Source organism: Lichenostomus cassidix, chromosome 1, assembly GCF_008360975.1.
Source record: "Lichenostomus cassidix isolate B80296 chromosome 1, HeHo_3.0, whole genome shotgun sequence".
NCBI classification, from domain to species: domain Eukaryota; kingdom Metazoa; phylum Chordata; class Aves; order Passeriformes; family Meliphagidae; genus Lichenostomus; species Lichenostomus cassidix.
Genome location: NC_139479.1, coordinates 81,546,811 through 81,561,381, shown reverse-complemented (window position 1 = coordinate 81,561,381; position 14,571 = coordinate 81,546,811). Strand labels below are relative to the sequence as shown.

General features: G+C 36.3%; 1 protein-coding gene across 16 annotated transcripts in view; it reads left to right on the top strand.

The window, feature by feature from the left end:
* The window catches only part of DLG2 (discs large MAGUK scaffold protein 2), a 981,187-nt gene that overhangs the window by 606,004 nt on the left and 360,612 nt on the right, over positions 1–14,571 (top strand). For all 16 annotated transcript variants that reach the window (XM_085065660.1, XM_085065786.1, XM_085065682.1 and 13 more), the window contains one exon: positions 8,247–8,297. In XM_085065660.1, the coding sequence (XP_084921786.1) occupies positions 8,247–8,297 (51 nt within the window). The remainder of the gene's footprint in view (positions 1–8,246; positions 8,298–14,571) is intronic.

The following is a 14,571-nucleotide window of genomic DNA, read 5'->3' as shown; positions in this document are numbered from 1 at the left end:
TCTCAGAGCTAAACAAAGGTAGTAGGAGACAATTTTAGGCACAAAAATATGAGTCAGAGTATGTTCCCATTTAGGAAATTGTAAGAGATTAGATTATGTTGGTTGTATATTTATTTATTGAGGAAATGTAGTACACTTATTATTTCTATTACATATATTTCATTATATGATTCCTGTATAAGCATCATGGACACAGAGAATGAAGTTAATTAGTGCTATTCTTTCCTTCCCTAAAATTTTGCCAGGTAGTATGCTACTGATTTCTCCCTAAAACTGAGAGACAATTTTATCTCGTGTTTAAATGAATCAAACTTAACCCACATATATTAATGTCTGCCTTTTAAACACTCTTACAGTTACCGACCTTTAAAATCAAATTATGCAAATTAAAGTATTAAACATTATTAAAATTACTTTTTAAGTTCCAATTTATAAGTACTTTATAATCTTTGTTGATGAAATAAGGTCAGTCAAGCAACAGCAATTTTCCATTTTTATGGATCTTGTGCATGGAGTGATAGGTTGCACCAGAAAAACAGTTTCTAGAAATGTATGAACGGTTCAAATTTTTTGAAAGGTTTGATGGATTTTCTTCTAAATCTGAAATAGAGCAGAGACAGAGGAACCTAACAAACTGAGCATTTATAACTCACATATTACCATGTCAGCACAGAAGAAAATAAGAGGCAAAGTGCTGGTGAATTTCCAAAATTGTATTGTGAATGACCTGAATTGTACAAGAAAGAACGTTATTTTGAGGAAAGAAATTGTTGCATCCAGTTCTCTGGAATTCACTGTTTCAAATTTCTTAGAATGATATACATTCTAGGTTTAAGATACAGAAAAAAAGGAATTTTCACAGAATCAGAACTGATTGGATTGGAAGGGACCCTAAAGATCATCTAGTTCCAAACGTATTTTTTAGTTCTTGCCATATTTTTAAGAAATATTTTTTTTAGGATGCAAATCCTAGAAGTCTTCATATAGTCAGTGGGCAATGTGTTTTCATGTAGTCAATGGGCAATCAGGTTCTTTAAGTAACAATTCCATCTGAAGACTAAGACGCATGGCATAAATCACCCCCCTACTTGAATCCTCCCTCCAGTACCTATAAAAAAAAAAAACAAATAACCTAGATCACTTTTTAACTTAGATGTCTACCCTTCAGATAGGTAATATGATGGCATATTAATTTCTCTTAGCATAAAAGAGAAGGTTCTAAGTACCAAAGCTGAAATGTGCACTCTTCTTCTTTTGCTAGTTCTAATTTTGTACAAGCTGGAAGTGCTAGCCTAAACAGGATTCACACAGAGATGTAATTTCATTTCCATTTACTGTGAACCCCACTTGAAACCATGATCTCTGCTTTTATGTGCTCCTGTATTATGCTTATAAAACTGCGAACTTTGTGTTGAGTCTGCATTAGCTATATCAAGTGCTTACACTTGCAACAGTGCTTACATCAGAATATGGACAAAACAAAGAGAAGGTGAAAGAAAAATTGATGGCTCATTGTAAACCTCATAAAATAACAATACCTTGGAGAAGGGTAGCAACATATTTGTTCCATATTGTAGAAAGTTTCAGCTCTGTGATGACAAAACAGCTGAAAACAAAAATCAGAATTGTTTCTGAATAGTGAAAAGGATTATGAGAAGGGAGAGCAGCAATTAGGGGAAACCAGAAGAGAATCCTTTATTCTGAAAAGGTCTTGAAATTCTGGTCAAGCAGGTGAAGCTTTAGTGAAAAGAATCAAGGAACATGGAGTGTATGAGTGGCTTAATGGGAGTCATGGGAGAAGATTATGTTTAAAGTGTAGTTGGGAAGAGATGCCAAGGTAGAAAACTAATTGCGAATAATGCTTTGGATGAAGTGGGATTAGATAAAGTAAGTTTAAATTGATATGTATGTGTGTGTGCATCTGTGTGTGAGAGAAAAACAGAACACATTTGGGAGGTAATAAGGTAGAAAAATAAAAACTGAAAAGAATGAAAATCAGAAAGCAGTGGAGGCTGAGTTGGAGACACGAGAAGTTGTGATTACAGCTGGGGAGTGGTGATTCACGATGGATAAGAAAAAATTACTGTTTTGAACAAGATTTGTGAAATGGGGTAGTGTAAAATAAAATTACAATTTGGGAATCAACCAGAGAAGAGTGATAATGGTTACTTGATAGCTGGGTATTTTCTCCAAGGGAATAAAAACAAGAAATTCAGGGTAACCGTGAGGGAGGCAGAAGGAAGAAAGGGTGAGTACTGTGACAATCACTGAAGAAGCTGACTAAAAATTAGGTCTAGAAGTGTATAAGAGACATCTAAGAAGGAAAGAATGAGTTATTAAAGCATCCTTTGAGCAGGGTACAAGTTGATCATGACTGCAGATCTTTGCAGGTTGACCAAGAGCTGGATTTCTTTAAAAAAGAGCTTCTTGGAGCTCTGCTAATATTAGTGTGTTGAGGATAATATCTTCCCTAAAGGATTTACAGTGACTGGTGGTCAAGTGCTCCCTGGGCATCTGTGGGAGAATTCACAAAGACCTATTCCTGATAAAGTATAAATTGCTTTGAAAACCATATGGTCTTTTCATTCTTCACACCTGAATTGTCATGTTATGACAAGAAATTTTTAGGTTGTGATAAATTTTGATTCAAAAAACTAAACATATTGTCCTTGTTTTCTAAAGGAAGCATGGATAAAAATAAGGAAATGGGCTTAGTTTTGCACCATAATTGAAAATAGATGTGGGATATCTCGTATAAAAAGTCCCTAAAACGTACTCACTCAGATAAAGACTAGCATGAAAAACTTTCTGTCAGCCTTTTTAGGACAGCTTGAAAACACAAAGTCATCAAATTTGAAATCAGAGAAATCAGGAGAGTGTTTTCTGTGCATTTGTTTATGCAGTAAGAAAGGAAACTTCTAATGATTTTGGAAAGTAATAATAAATGATATCAGCAGCTTTCCTTTGACAGTTAATAAAGAAATAACCCAAATCTGAAGTTATCAAAGGGCTAAATAAAGATAATTCTTTAGTTTTTCTGACAAAACAGAAATTGTGAAAGGGTATTTAAATCTAATACTTGTTAGATACCCAAATGAACTTTCTGTTTCTGAAATGTAAAATAGCATGGTCTAATGAAAGATGTCCCTTCCCCTGGCAGGGGGTTTGAAAATAGATATCTTTAAGGTCCCTTCCAACCCAAAACATTCTATGATTCTCTGATTCGATGACCATTGTAATTATACAGCAAATTGGAAAATTTTAAGGGACAAATATATCCTGAGGTTACTTGTACAACAAGAATTTGGCAATCTTGTATTCTGCTGAGGTTTGGGTAATGAGACAACTGGCGAAACCATACAGCCAAAGGAATAAAATTTCTGTGTTTAATGAAAATCAGTGTCAGGGTAGTTATCTTCCTATGCATATAACAGAAGTAGCAGAAGCGGTCTTCTTTCTTGGAGATGTGTGAAAAACAATACCCAATTAAATATGATTAAAAAGAGTTTTGCTTGTAATAAAGGTCTACAGATGTAATTTTTAGGCAAAACAATCTCTTCTTGATAACAAGACTTAGCATAACAAACAGCTGTAATTACAGCTTTTATTAGAAAGGATAGGTGCAGGGGTTTTGAAACAGTGCAGTTGTATAAACTGTACACATTTTGGTTCTGTTATTGCCATTATCATAATACAGTGCTTATCATTAAAATTCATATGATGAAATATATATCTTATTGAGTGGGTGGATGCAGTTGTTGTAAGGTAGAAGTATAGCAAGGACAAATTACTCAATGTTTACTTTTCTAGTGTAAACAAGTCCATAAAATCAAATAATTGCAGAAGTAAAATGAAAGAGCATCAAATTACTAATATGATGATGATAAAAGAATCTTAAAAGGGCTTAATAATGTGACAGAGTGTGTGGCAGAAAATGAAAAACCCAACAGAATGTTTCTCTGAATGATTTTAAGAATCTAGCATAATCTGTAGAGTTGTTTCCAGCAAGCGACTACTTCAGCTGCTTTTGCCACCCTTGAACTGCAGTAAAGGAGAGAAACTTCCAGGAAAGTAAGAGTCTTCACATAAAGGAACAAACAAATCTGAGTTTGTCAGGTCCTTACTTTGGCATTCTGTGCGCTGGGCTTTATTTTAGATTTTTCACAAAATTGTATATATAAACCTCTCTTTACCTGTTCCTTACTTCTCATTCTCCTGAAAGTGTCATTTGAAGATGACTTGTGCTTTCTCTAAGAAAGATAAGTGAACTCTAATAGATAAGGGAAAATCTCTCTTGAATGGTAGAGTCTAGATAGTTACCATACATTACATCTTTCATAAATACATTTTCTTGTCTAGAGTCCTCTAGAATAAAAGCTGCAGCCGTAAATGAAAGATAATTGTTACCTTGCCTTTGCAAGGGATTCTTTTAAACATTGGGGCTTAATTAAATTATGGTAACTTAATTCTAAAGGGCTGTGCATTTATCACACTCTGGATCATGAGCATATGTAAGGTCAGGAGGCTGAGAACTTTCTTGCAGTGCAAAGTGTATGCTGGTTATGCAACAGAGGCCCTTAAAATTGTCTGAAGATTTCATGCGGATCTGCTCCCATGCAGCATTTTTACGTTTTGTCATGGTCAGTAGTATCTTTGTTCTTCTGCTGGAAGTAGAACATGTTCCTGGATGAGACACAAGTTGATTCCAGCCCCTGTGCCCTGAAGAAGGGGTGCAGTTGGTTGTGTCCTCCCATGGACCTCATCTTGTGCACCACTCACCCACTCCTGCCACACTCCTGTGTTCCTTTACTGTCACAGGTGGCGTTGAGCATCTTTCTCAGAATAATGCACACCAGTGTTCCAAATCAGACAGGGAAGCCAACAGCAGTGGTTCTTGGCTTTTAGAGAAGGGGAAAGACTGAATTGTTCCTCGTGGATATCCTAACTGGTTGGGCTTGTGGGAGCAGGTGTTGGATATCATGCTGGGCATGTGCTGCCAGCTACAGGTGCAGACAAGCCCAGAGAAGTGATCAGAAAAGCTGCTAAACCGGAGATCTGGCCTTTCAGTGGTGCATAATTATGAAAGACATACGGCATCCCTTAAGCAGAAATTTGTTACCAGTCTATAGCCAGGAGAAATGCAGAGAAAACAGATTTAAGGCATGTGCTCACCAAACTTCACACATCGTTTTTAGGCTCTGTTTGTACACAGTGAAAGGAAACCCCAGGGCACAATTCATCTCACCTACCTGAGATTTCTAGTGTAGGATGAAATGAGTTAAGACCTCCACGTGCCTGTTTTTTCTCACTTGAGTATAGAGTTAGGTGACTACCTCACATTTCAGCATTATGAATGTGAATTTTACTTGAGATTAAAAATATCTGTCACGACAAGCTTGCACTCCTGGAAGCTGAGAAAGAATTTTCCCAAACAGCTGGGGAATGCTGATGATTCCTTTGATTGTGGAGAAAACTGTATGAAAATGTTTGTAATTTTTCATAATTATCTAAAACCATGCAGGCTATAGCAAATTTTGCTTTGTGTTCTTGCTGCAATCTGATATAAAATCAGGACTAGAAAATTCATGCAAAGAGAGACACAAGCATAGTTAGCCACTGCTTCCAAGAAATGGAAGTTGCAGGTTCAGACAGCTTGTTTAGGTGCTTTGACAGGCCAGAGACTGTCAAGTTAAAATGTACAAAAACAGAGGGTATGTCCATATGCTGCTAAATGAGAGCACCAACAAGCCAGTTCCAGTGCTGGAGCCATGATTCTCTTCCTGCCTAACTGTTGGCTCACTCCTTGGCTATTTGCTTCCAGCAGGCTCCAGACAGAAACAGCCCTAAGCACTGAGACTTGGCTGAAAACTCTCTATAATTTAGCAGTGTAGGTGAAGCCAGAGAGTCTAAATATGAAATAAAATGGTGCTAGCAATCAGTGGTACTGCATACAGCATCATTCCACCTGCCTCAGGTGGGTACAGTATCTTCTTAGATCCTTTACGAAATAAATATATTGGATTGCTGAGCAACCAGCAAAACAAACAGGGCAGTGAATGGCATATGCAGACATGTATGTTTAAATAACAAAAGGAGATGGATCAAGATCAGCTTTTTAATTCATATCACCCCTGCTGCTATGGAACCTGATAATGGATCTTTGCTGCAATTAATTTTGATTTGAATTGAAGGCATTTTCAGAATCGCCACTGTGGATGATAATAGAAATCCCTTAGATGGTCATAAGCAAGATACCATTTGTGTGCAAATACAAATTGAGTATTCAGCTTGTGTTTTCTCCTTTCATCTTTCCACAGAGGTTGCTCATTTCTCATATCCCTCTTTTTCCCATTTTGCTGCACTAACGAGTTTTTAATGCAAAGGAAAAGCGATTATAAGCAGTGAAGCAAAGACAGCTTTATAGAGCAAGACTGAGGAATTGAAGACATAGATCAGAGCTACCCACCAACCTAAGATGAAAGAGAAGTTCATGAAAACAGAGACATATAGACAGCTTTGATTTCATTATCATTAGACAAGAAAGGACAAAAAATGGAATAGCTATAAAGATGTTCATACATAGTAAGTTGCCTATATTGATAAAAGAGTATATGCAGAAAGCAGTCAAGTGATAACATAGGACAGAAAAACATCCTGTAGTAAAATTTTTTTGTTCATCTCTGGGTTTAGTGTAGTGTGATGTGATTACCCAATCATAATAAACTAGGGGTGGTTATTGTTATTATTATGCACATATTAAATATTTTATTCACTGATGCTGTGTTTTCATGCAATTGTTAAGCATGAGTTGTTTGTTTGGACTTTTCTCTCTCTTTCCTTTTCAAAACAGGTTCTAGGGATTGTGTTTCTGTTACTGATTTCATGGGTTATCAGATATTGAATTGTAAACAAATTAAATAGTTGGTGGATTTCATAGGAAGCTTTTGTTTGGCAGATACATGTACCTTGTTATAATATTCACAAGAGAAGTACCTAATTACATTTGAAAGGTGCTTGACTAGATAAAGAATGATTTATGTACAGTGTTTTATGATTGCAGTTAAGAATCTAATACAGAAAATTAGCAGTTGGGAGTGGGGAGGAGTGATAAATGTTCTTGTTCTGAGAAATAACAAATTTGTTCCTCCAAGATGAAGTCAATCCCAATGCTTTCCTTCAGTTTAGGTCTTGAAAAATATTTTTTTCATTAAGTATAAACTCAGAAAAACACTAAAACCAAACTATTTTTCATCACATATCCCATCATCACAAAAACTAAAATAGCATGAACAGTATATTCTTTTTATTTTTTTTTTTTAGTTTATAAATATTTTCTGGCCAAGTAAAAAAACATGCTGACTAGTTCTATCAAAGTGAGGCTTTGAAATTCTTCTGAGATTTTAATGATAGCAGCATTTTGATTGCTCTGCAGTTTACTTGCAACATAGTGAAGCTTTGTAGCTTTTTCAGATGCTCTACTCTACCCATTTAAGAAATGAGAAAAGGAAGAAAGGTATGTTAAGTGAGTTGCCAGAAGGGACAAAAGAAATCCATGTCAGACTGGAACAAGGTTTTGGAGTACTGCTTAAATCAGTGTCATGTCTTCAGCTGATAGATTTCTTGTCCAGCACAATCCATTTTGGTGCTCTACATTTGGTAGCTTAATTTATTTTGACAGTGAGACTCAGCATAAGAATCACATTAACATTCTGTGCCTTTTTGCCATTCAGCTGTCTCTTGCAAAGGTCCTCTGTCATGTTCTTGCCCTAGGTTAAGATACTAAACAAGATGTATTTCAGTGTATATATCAGTGAGTGATTTTTACATAAGTAGTATGAATTTCCTGTCTGTTTCTGTATTGCAATATAAATTGGAGCTTGTAAGACAATGCATAAATAATTTTTATCTTCCATTGTGAGAATATTAGAAGCAGGTCTTCTATTTTGACTAGATACTATTACCTTGGAATCTATTTAAATGCTTGCACCAAGTCCACAAACATGCTGTATAAAATATCAGTCATATTATGTTAGTGATTTATATATCCCTTACATTCTGAACTTTTACTGTTCTCTAGTTCATAGGCTTGATTACACACCCCAAGACTAAGGGGAATAACTAGTCTATACTTCAGAACTTCTCACCCATATGTTGAAAAATCTGCTTTAGTAAACTGATGATACTGGAATATGAAGAAGTTACCTTCCATAAGGATTTAAGGAATTTTCTGATTTTATTTTCTTTAGGTCAATGGAACAGAAATTGAATATGAATTTGAAGAAATTACTTTGGAGAGGGTAAGTATAATTTATTCCCTCTTATAGGAAAAATATAATGTGTAATAAAATAATGCAATTAATTATGAAATTAAAAGTGGTTAAGAATAAAATTGTTTATATTTTGAATAAATATGTCCACTGTTTATTCTAAACTATAAAAATGTGAGTGATACAACAGATAAGTCTTTCATGCTATTCAGAAGTTTCAGGTTTAGCTACTTGCATTCAAAATGCTTTTCTTCCCCGTAAATCTGTCAGTGCTCAGTTGGGTGTTTGGTTATTGTGAAGAGCCTCTGTGATTTGGTAACTCCCTTTAACTTGTCAACTGGTATTGTGGAATGTTTTCTCTTCACAAATCTTTGTTTTCCTTGCATATCTGCATAATAGAGGGCGTGTAGCATTATACTATAAAACAAAAATTTCAAAAGGGTTTTTAATGTTCACATGGCTACATAAAAGCTATAGACCATAACTATGTGCAAAAGAGATATTTATTCAAAGGCTGAATTACCTGAGCTATAACCAGGGCTTGCAGTGAAGGCTTTGTTGGTAATGTGGTTTGAAAGTAGCACCAAAACCAAAGAGATATGTGCTGTACCTTGTCTCCCTGAATTTGGTATTTTTTCCTTGCCTTTCGATTGTGTAGCTGTTGTCCTTACAGTGCCAACTTAGTCTAACACAGGTCAAGGTTAAATGGGCCATGTAGGGTGTGAGACAGAACGTCTAAGCTTTGTCATGTGTCATAATGCCTGCAAATATTTCTAATGGATGCAAGAATGTCATTGCTGAATTCCTTCAGTGTTCTACCAACATCTTGGTAACACGAAGTTTTTCCATCTTGAAGCATAGTTCAGCTTCTTTCTACATGAAATGATTGAATGGAAGGACAGATTTGTCAGGATGTGACTGATACCATATGAATAAATGCCTGTAAGGTTGCAAATTGCCATTAAATTAGGTACTTAAATGATATAATTCACTGCACTTTTTCTGCATGTTATATTTTTAATTGTCCAGGATAATGAATTCCATAACCATTCTACTCAAAGGGATACAAGTTTATGTTCTCATTGATTTGCTCTCTCAGGCAAATGATGAAAGAGCAATATATCTTTTTATCATAGTCTTCCTAACAAATAACACATAAGGTTATAGGCACTTTTTATCTACTGTCTCTCAACTTACTTGCACATCACTAGTTATTCATCAGACTAGAGTTTCCAAAGGTCACTGAACAAAAACCAGAACACATGCCTCCTGGCTGATATTTTGAAAACCACTTTATTTTTAACATATGTGTAAGTTATCAGTGTACACACTGCAGAATGAATGCGATTTGCATCTCCTGTACCTGTCAGATGTGGATAATTGGTTATTTACAGTGCAGTGTAATATCAGCTAAAGGCTGAACAACAATAGCAAAAAGAGATACAGATCTTAATGGACAATGTTTCAGTTGTTTTCTTGACAATGCTGGATCTGTGGTTTCTGATTACTGCTGCTTGAAATGTTCTGTCACATGTATCAGTGTTTTGTCTCAAAGGCAGGGTACTGTGTCTGCTGGTTTTTGTGTGAGATATAAAACACAAGTGATTGCCTTTAAATAGCTGTCATTTGTGTCAGACTAAAAGCGTTTTCAGAAAAAAAAGACATTCTCCATGTTGATTACCCATTTTCTTCCACAAAACTGCTTTTAGAAATTAGGGGAAAATAATCTGTCTGTATTTAATAGCGAAGCTGCAAAATATATTAAGGCTGCTGCTTTTGAGAAAGAAAAACGTAGTATGCCTATACCAAACAGCTAGTAATAAACTGCACATTTTAGTCTAGTTATTCAAGTCACAGAATTCTGCATCCCCAAAACCATCAAAGATTTTCTCCATGAAATGTATAGATACTTTGAAATGGTCAATATGATTAAAAATATTTTACAATGTAAAAAAAAAAAAAGGTTGAGGGTATATTAGGGCCTTTGCACTGTTACCTGCTTTTTTGAAGAACAGAATAAAAGGGAAGGAGGTAAGGAATTGATTACTTCCGAGCACTTCCAAGTCTCTACAGCCACCATTAATTTAATTTTAGGAGATCACTTTCATCCCTAGGTGACATGGATTTGTGGGATCTGTTCTTGAAGAGAGCTACTGGCTTTGGTGTGAACCTTGCCTAGGGTGAAGCAATGTCTCCATCCCTTGGGGTGAAATAGGGCTGCTGTGTGCATGTTGGCAGAAAGTCTCCAGTGTGGAGCTGGGGAGCAGATCAGCAGGGTCTCAAAAATGCCAAGAGCAAACTGTTCTCATGGTCTGGTGAGAAGGACATTGCAGGGCCTTCTGAGCATCCCTGAGCTGCCCAAGACCATGCTGGTGTACCAAGAAGTTGACTGCAAGGATACAGTAGGTTTGTGAAGAAAGCTTTTAATTTTTTTTTTTTTTTGCTCTTTCAAATAATCTTATTCAGTTGTTTCTATTTAAAATGTTGTGCCCTAGTTTGCAGTTAAAAAATACTTGGGGATTTTAGATTAAAAGGCTTCAGTGAGACCTGACATAGACGATTAATTTGCAGCAGATCCACCTTAAATCTCGTCAGTGCTGTTCCAGGAGTTAAAGAAGTTTTAAGTACACCCCTGTCAGCCCTCTCTTTAGTGGATGCTCTTATCCCTTTACTCTTCAGTTGTGCCAGCCACTTCTCAGGTACCTTCAACAATATCCGAGCTCATTGTTAAATCATTTAGAGCTGTCATAAGAACACACTTGAATAACAGTTACAGAGTTAAATGAAAACAAACAAATTCTCTTATATGAAAAAAAACCCCAGTTTAAATTTCTTTAGATACCTCAGTGAATATGTGAGATTCTCTGTTAACTTACCAGCATAAAATACAGATCCAGGTGTAGACTAAAACTTTGTGATTAATAAAAAAATTACAGTGTCCAAATGCACACTCAAAGTTCTTCAAAATAAAACATTACCTTGCTCTAGCTTGAATATTAAAGACATTTTAAAATGGAAACTACATAAAATGATTCATATTAGTGTAGTGATGTTAGTCTTCCATTACTGAAACACTTGAAAAAACCATACCCAGCACTATCAAGAGACTGATTTGATTCGTAAATCAGTGGTCAGTGTAAGAGATAATCAAATAGTCTCTGGTACAAAGCCTAACCAACTTCTCTAAGCTGGAGGAAAGTTTTAATTGATTGACTCCTTGGTGCAAGGACTGTGCTTACAGACAAATGCTGAAGAGAGGATTTTAATAGAGGTTAGAATATCAGGCAGTATAAATACTTACCCTGAAGAAAAGTAAAGAAAGACAGTGGGTCACTTAATGATTCATGCTGGATTCATGCCAACTTGAACATCTGAGTTCAGATCTCAGAACCTTTTTCCTCATCTATCCTTGCCTGCTTTTTAGATGTTAGGGAAAAAAAAAGGGCAGTTATGATCAGTAAAGTTGTTTTCATAGATTCTTTTCATGTTCAGTATGTATTTTTGTTCTGTATCTGTGTAAAAGGAGAAGAATATTCGTTTTTGTAGAGTAGATTGTTTAGAAAAATTAAATTCCATCAACGCTGGAATTAAAGACATCTAGTTCCCAGTGCATTTGCATCCTGAGATTGACTGACCTTGGTAGCTAAACACGTCAAGATCTAAATGAGAATTTTCCCTAGGTTGAGACATGCACGAAGTGTCTCTATTTCTTTTTCTTTTATACTCCTGTGAATTTTCTGGCCCATCATAACAAGTCAGGTTACACTGCAGAATGTCCCCGGTTTTTAATGAACCTTACAGTTTCACAAAGATTTTCAGAACTTGTTTTGTTTCCCTCTAACTTTTTCAGATTTCATTGCAATTGCCTATTGTCTCACTACAGCTGAGGGATAGACAGGCATGAATGCTCAGAAAACATAATTTTTCCTCATTAAATCAGGTTAAACATATTCATAGAATCCATTCCATAAGAATAAATTCTCAATGATGATTTATGATCTTGGAGCATGCTGTGATAACTCTGATAAATTTAATTCCATATCCACCACATGCTCTGCTCAGCAGAGAGCCTAAAAATCCACTGTCTCCTTCCCTTTGACTTGATAGTTCAGTGACATCGAGCTCCATGAGAAGATTTAATTTTTCTACTTCAAGATTATCATTCTCTAAAACATTGGGTTTCTACATTGCACCAAATTGAAGGACTTATTCCAATCTTAACTAGAAAGGCTAAAACTAGCCATAAGTGAACTTAGCTCAGTTGGTTAGAACATAGTGCTAAAAACACCAAAGGTTGTATGCTCAATCCCCATATGAGCCATTCACCCAATAGTTGGACTTGATGATCCTTGTGGGTCCCTTCCAACTCAGAGCATTCTGTGAAATTATGGCTTAAAGGCTAAAATTTAAAAATCGTGAGGAAGCAGTGGAAAAAGAAATCTGTGTGCGTTTCAGGAAAAAAAAATTATTCCAGGCCTCAACTTTTAATTACTCTGATACTTGTAAAACCTTAGAAATAATCACTATTATGTTATTAATCATTCTGTTTTCATCACTAATTTCCTATGTGAAAATGTAGACGTTTTCAAAAATATGAACAGGTGCATTCCACTGAACACTGAGGAACAGTGAGAATTAGATTGTATTCAATGGCACGAGTATTTTAATTTGACTTGATTTTTTTTTTATGCCTGTCTATATATCTTGGGTTTTGTAGAGATCACAGAATCATAGAACAGTTTGGGTTAGAAGGGACCTTTAAAGACCATCTAGTCCAAGCCCCCTGCAATGAGCAGAGATACCTTCTCCTAGATTAGGTTACTCAGAGCCTCATCCAACATTGTGTTGAATGTTTCCAGGGATGAGGCATTTTTCTAGGCAACCTCCTCCAATATTTCACAACCCTCATTGTGAAAAATGTCTTCTTTAGACCAAGGCTAAATCTGCCTTCTTTTACTTTAAAACCCTTGTCCTAAATATACAGGCCCTGCTAAAAAGAAGTCTGTCCACATCTTTCTGAAAAGTCCCCTTTAGTTACTGAAAGGCTGCAATAAGGTCTCCATGGAGCTGTCTCTTATCCAGGCTAAACAACTCCAACTTTCTCAGCCTGTTTTCACAGGAGAGGTGCTCCAGCCCTCTGATCACCTTTATGGTCTCCTCTGTATTCAACAGATCCACATCCTTCTTCTGTTGGGGTCCCTGAGCTGGACACAGCACTCCAGGTGGGAGCTCATCAGAGCAGAGTAGAGGGGCAGAATCACCTCCCTTGATCTACTGGCCATGCTGCTTTTGATGCAGTCCAGGATATACTCACATGTCCAGCTTCTCATTAACCACAATCACCAGTAGTGAATCTTCTTTCTCCCTTTTTTTTTTTTAAGGCCTTGGCAGTTCATGCACCAATATGCTTTGACCTCATGGGGTTGAGACTGTAGGACGCCACAGTGCCAGGAAAGTGCTCCTTTAAGTGTTTCAGAAAAAACAGAGTGGAAGGGACTGGTCAAGAAATAGCCAGTAGGAAAACGTATTTTCAACATTTAAAACTGTATGCTTTAGATGCCTTTTGAGAACCCAGGGTGCACAAATCAATATTCAACCATCAACAGCCCCAGTGGAGCAGTCTGGCATCTTCTAACAGGAGAAAGTGAATCTTTTAAAGTGAGTGTCTCTCAGGTACCTGATGAGCTCCACTAAACTCAGAGTCACTCTCTGAGTGTTTATTTTTGCAGAACTATAATGATTTCTTTATAGTTGAAAGCTTTCTCTGTGCCCTTAGTACATTTCTTCTTTGATAGGCTTTGCTTGCTTCCTAAGTGGTAGTTACTCTTGCAACCTCAGACTGAAATAAGTTATAATTCAAAGACAGAATCCTCCCTGATGACTAGTTTATACCAGGTTCATAGTAGAATAGTCACCTATAGGTGTTTATTGCTAGAAAGCTTACCCACAGGACTTTTTTCCTGGAAGGGGTCTACAAGAAGAGGCAGCAGTGTTTGTATATAGTACTGAGTTATCAGCAAACAGAAAATGAAAATCCCTTCTTTTTCATATCTGGTCAAATAATTTGAAATAATGATCTCTTGGGCATCCATACAGAGTCTTTGTAGTGTATTTCTCTGTGTGTATATAAAATATAGTTCTGTGAAATAAAAATAGATGTTAAGAAAGATCCTTGAAAATACATGTGTAGTGCATGCAATCCTTGTGCAGGAAATTCTGGTCTGCCTTCTAATTCCAATCACATCGCAGTTTACAGCAGTTTAGAGTTGCACCTGATGGTCAGTTGCATCAGTGGCAGTTGTTC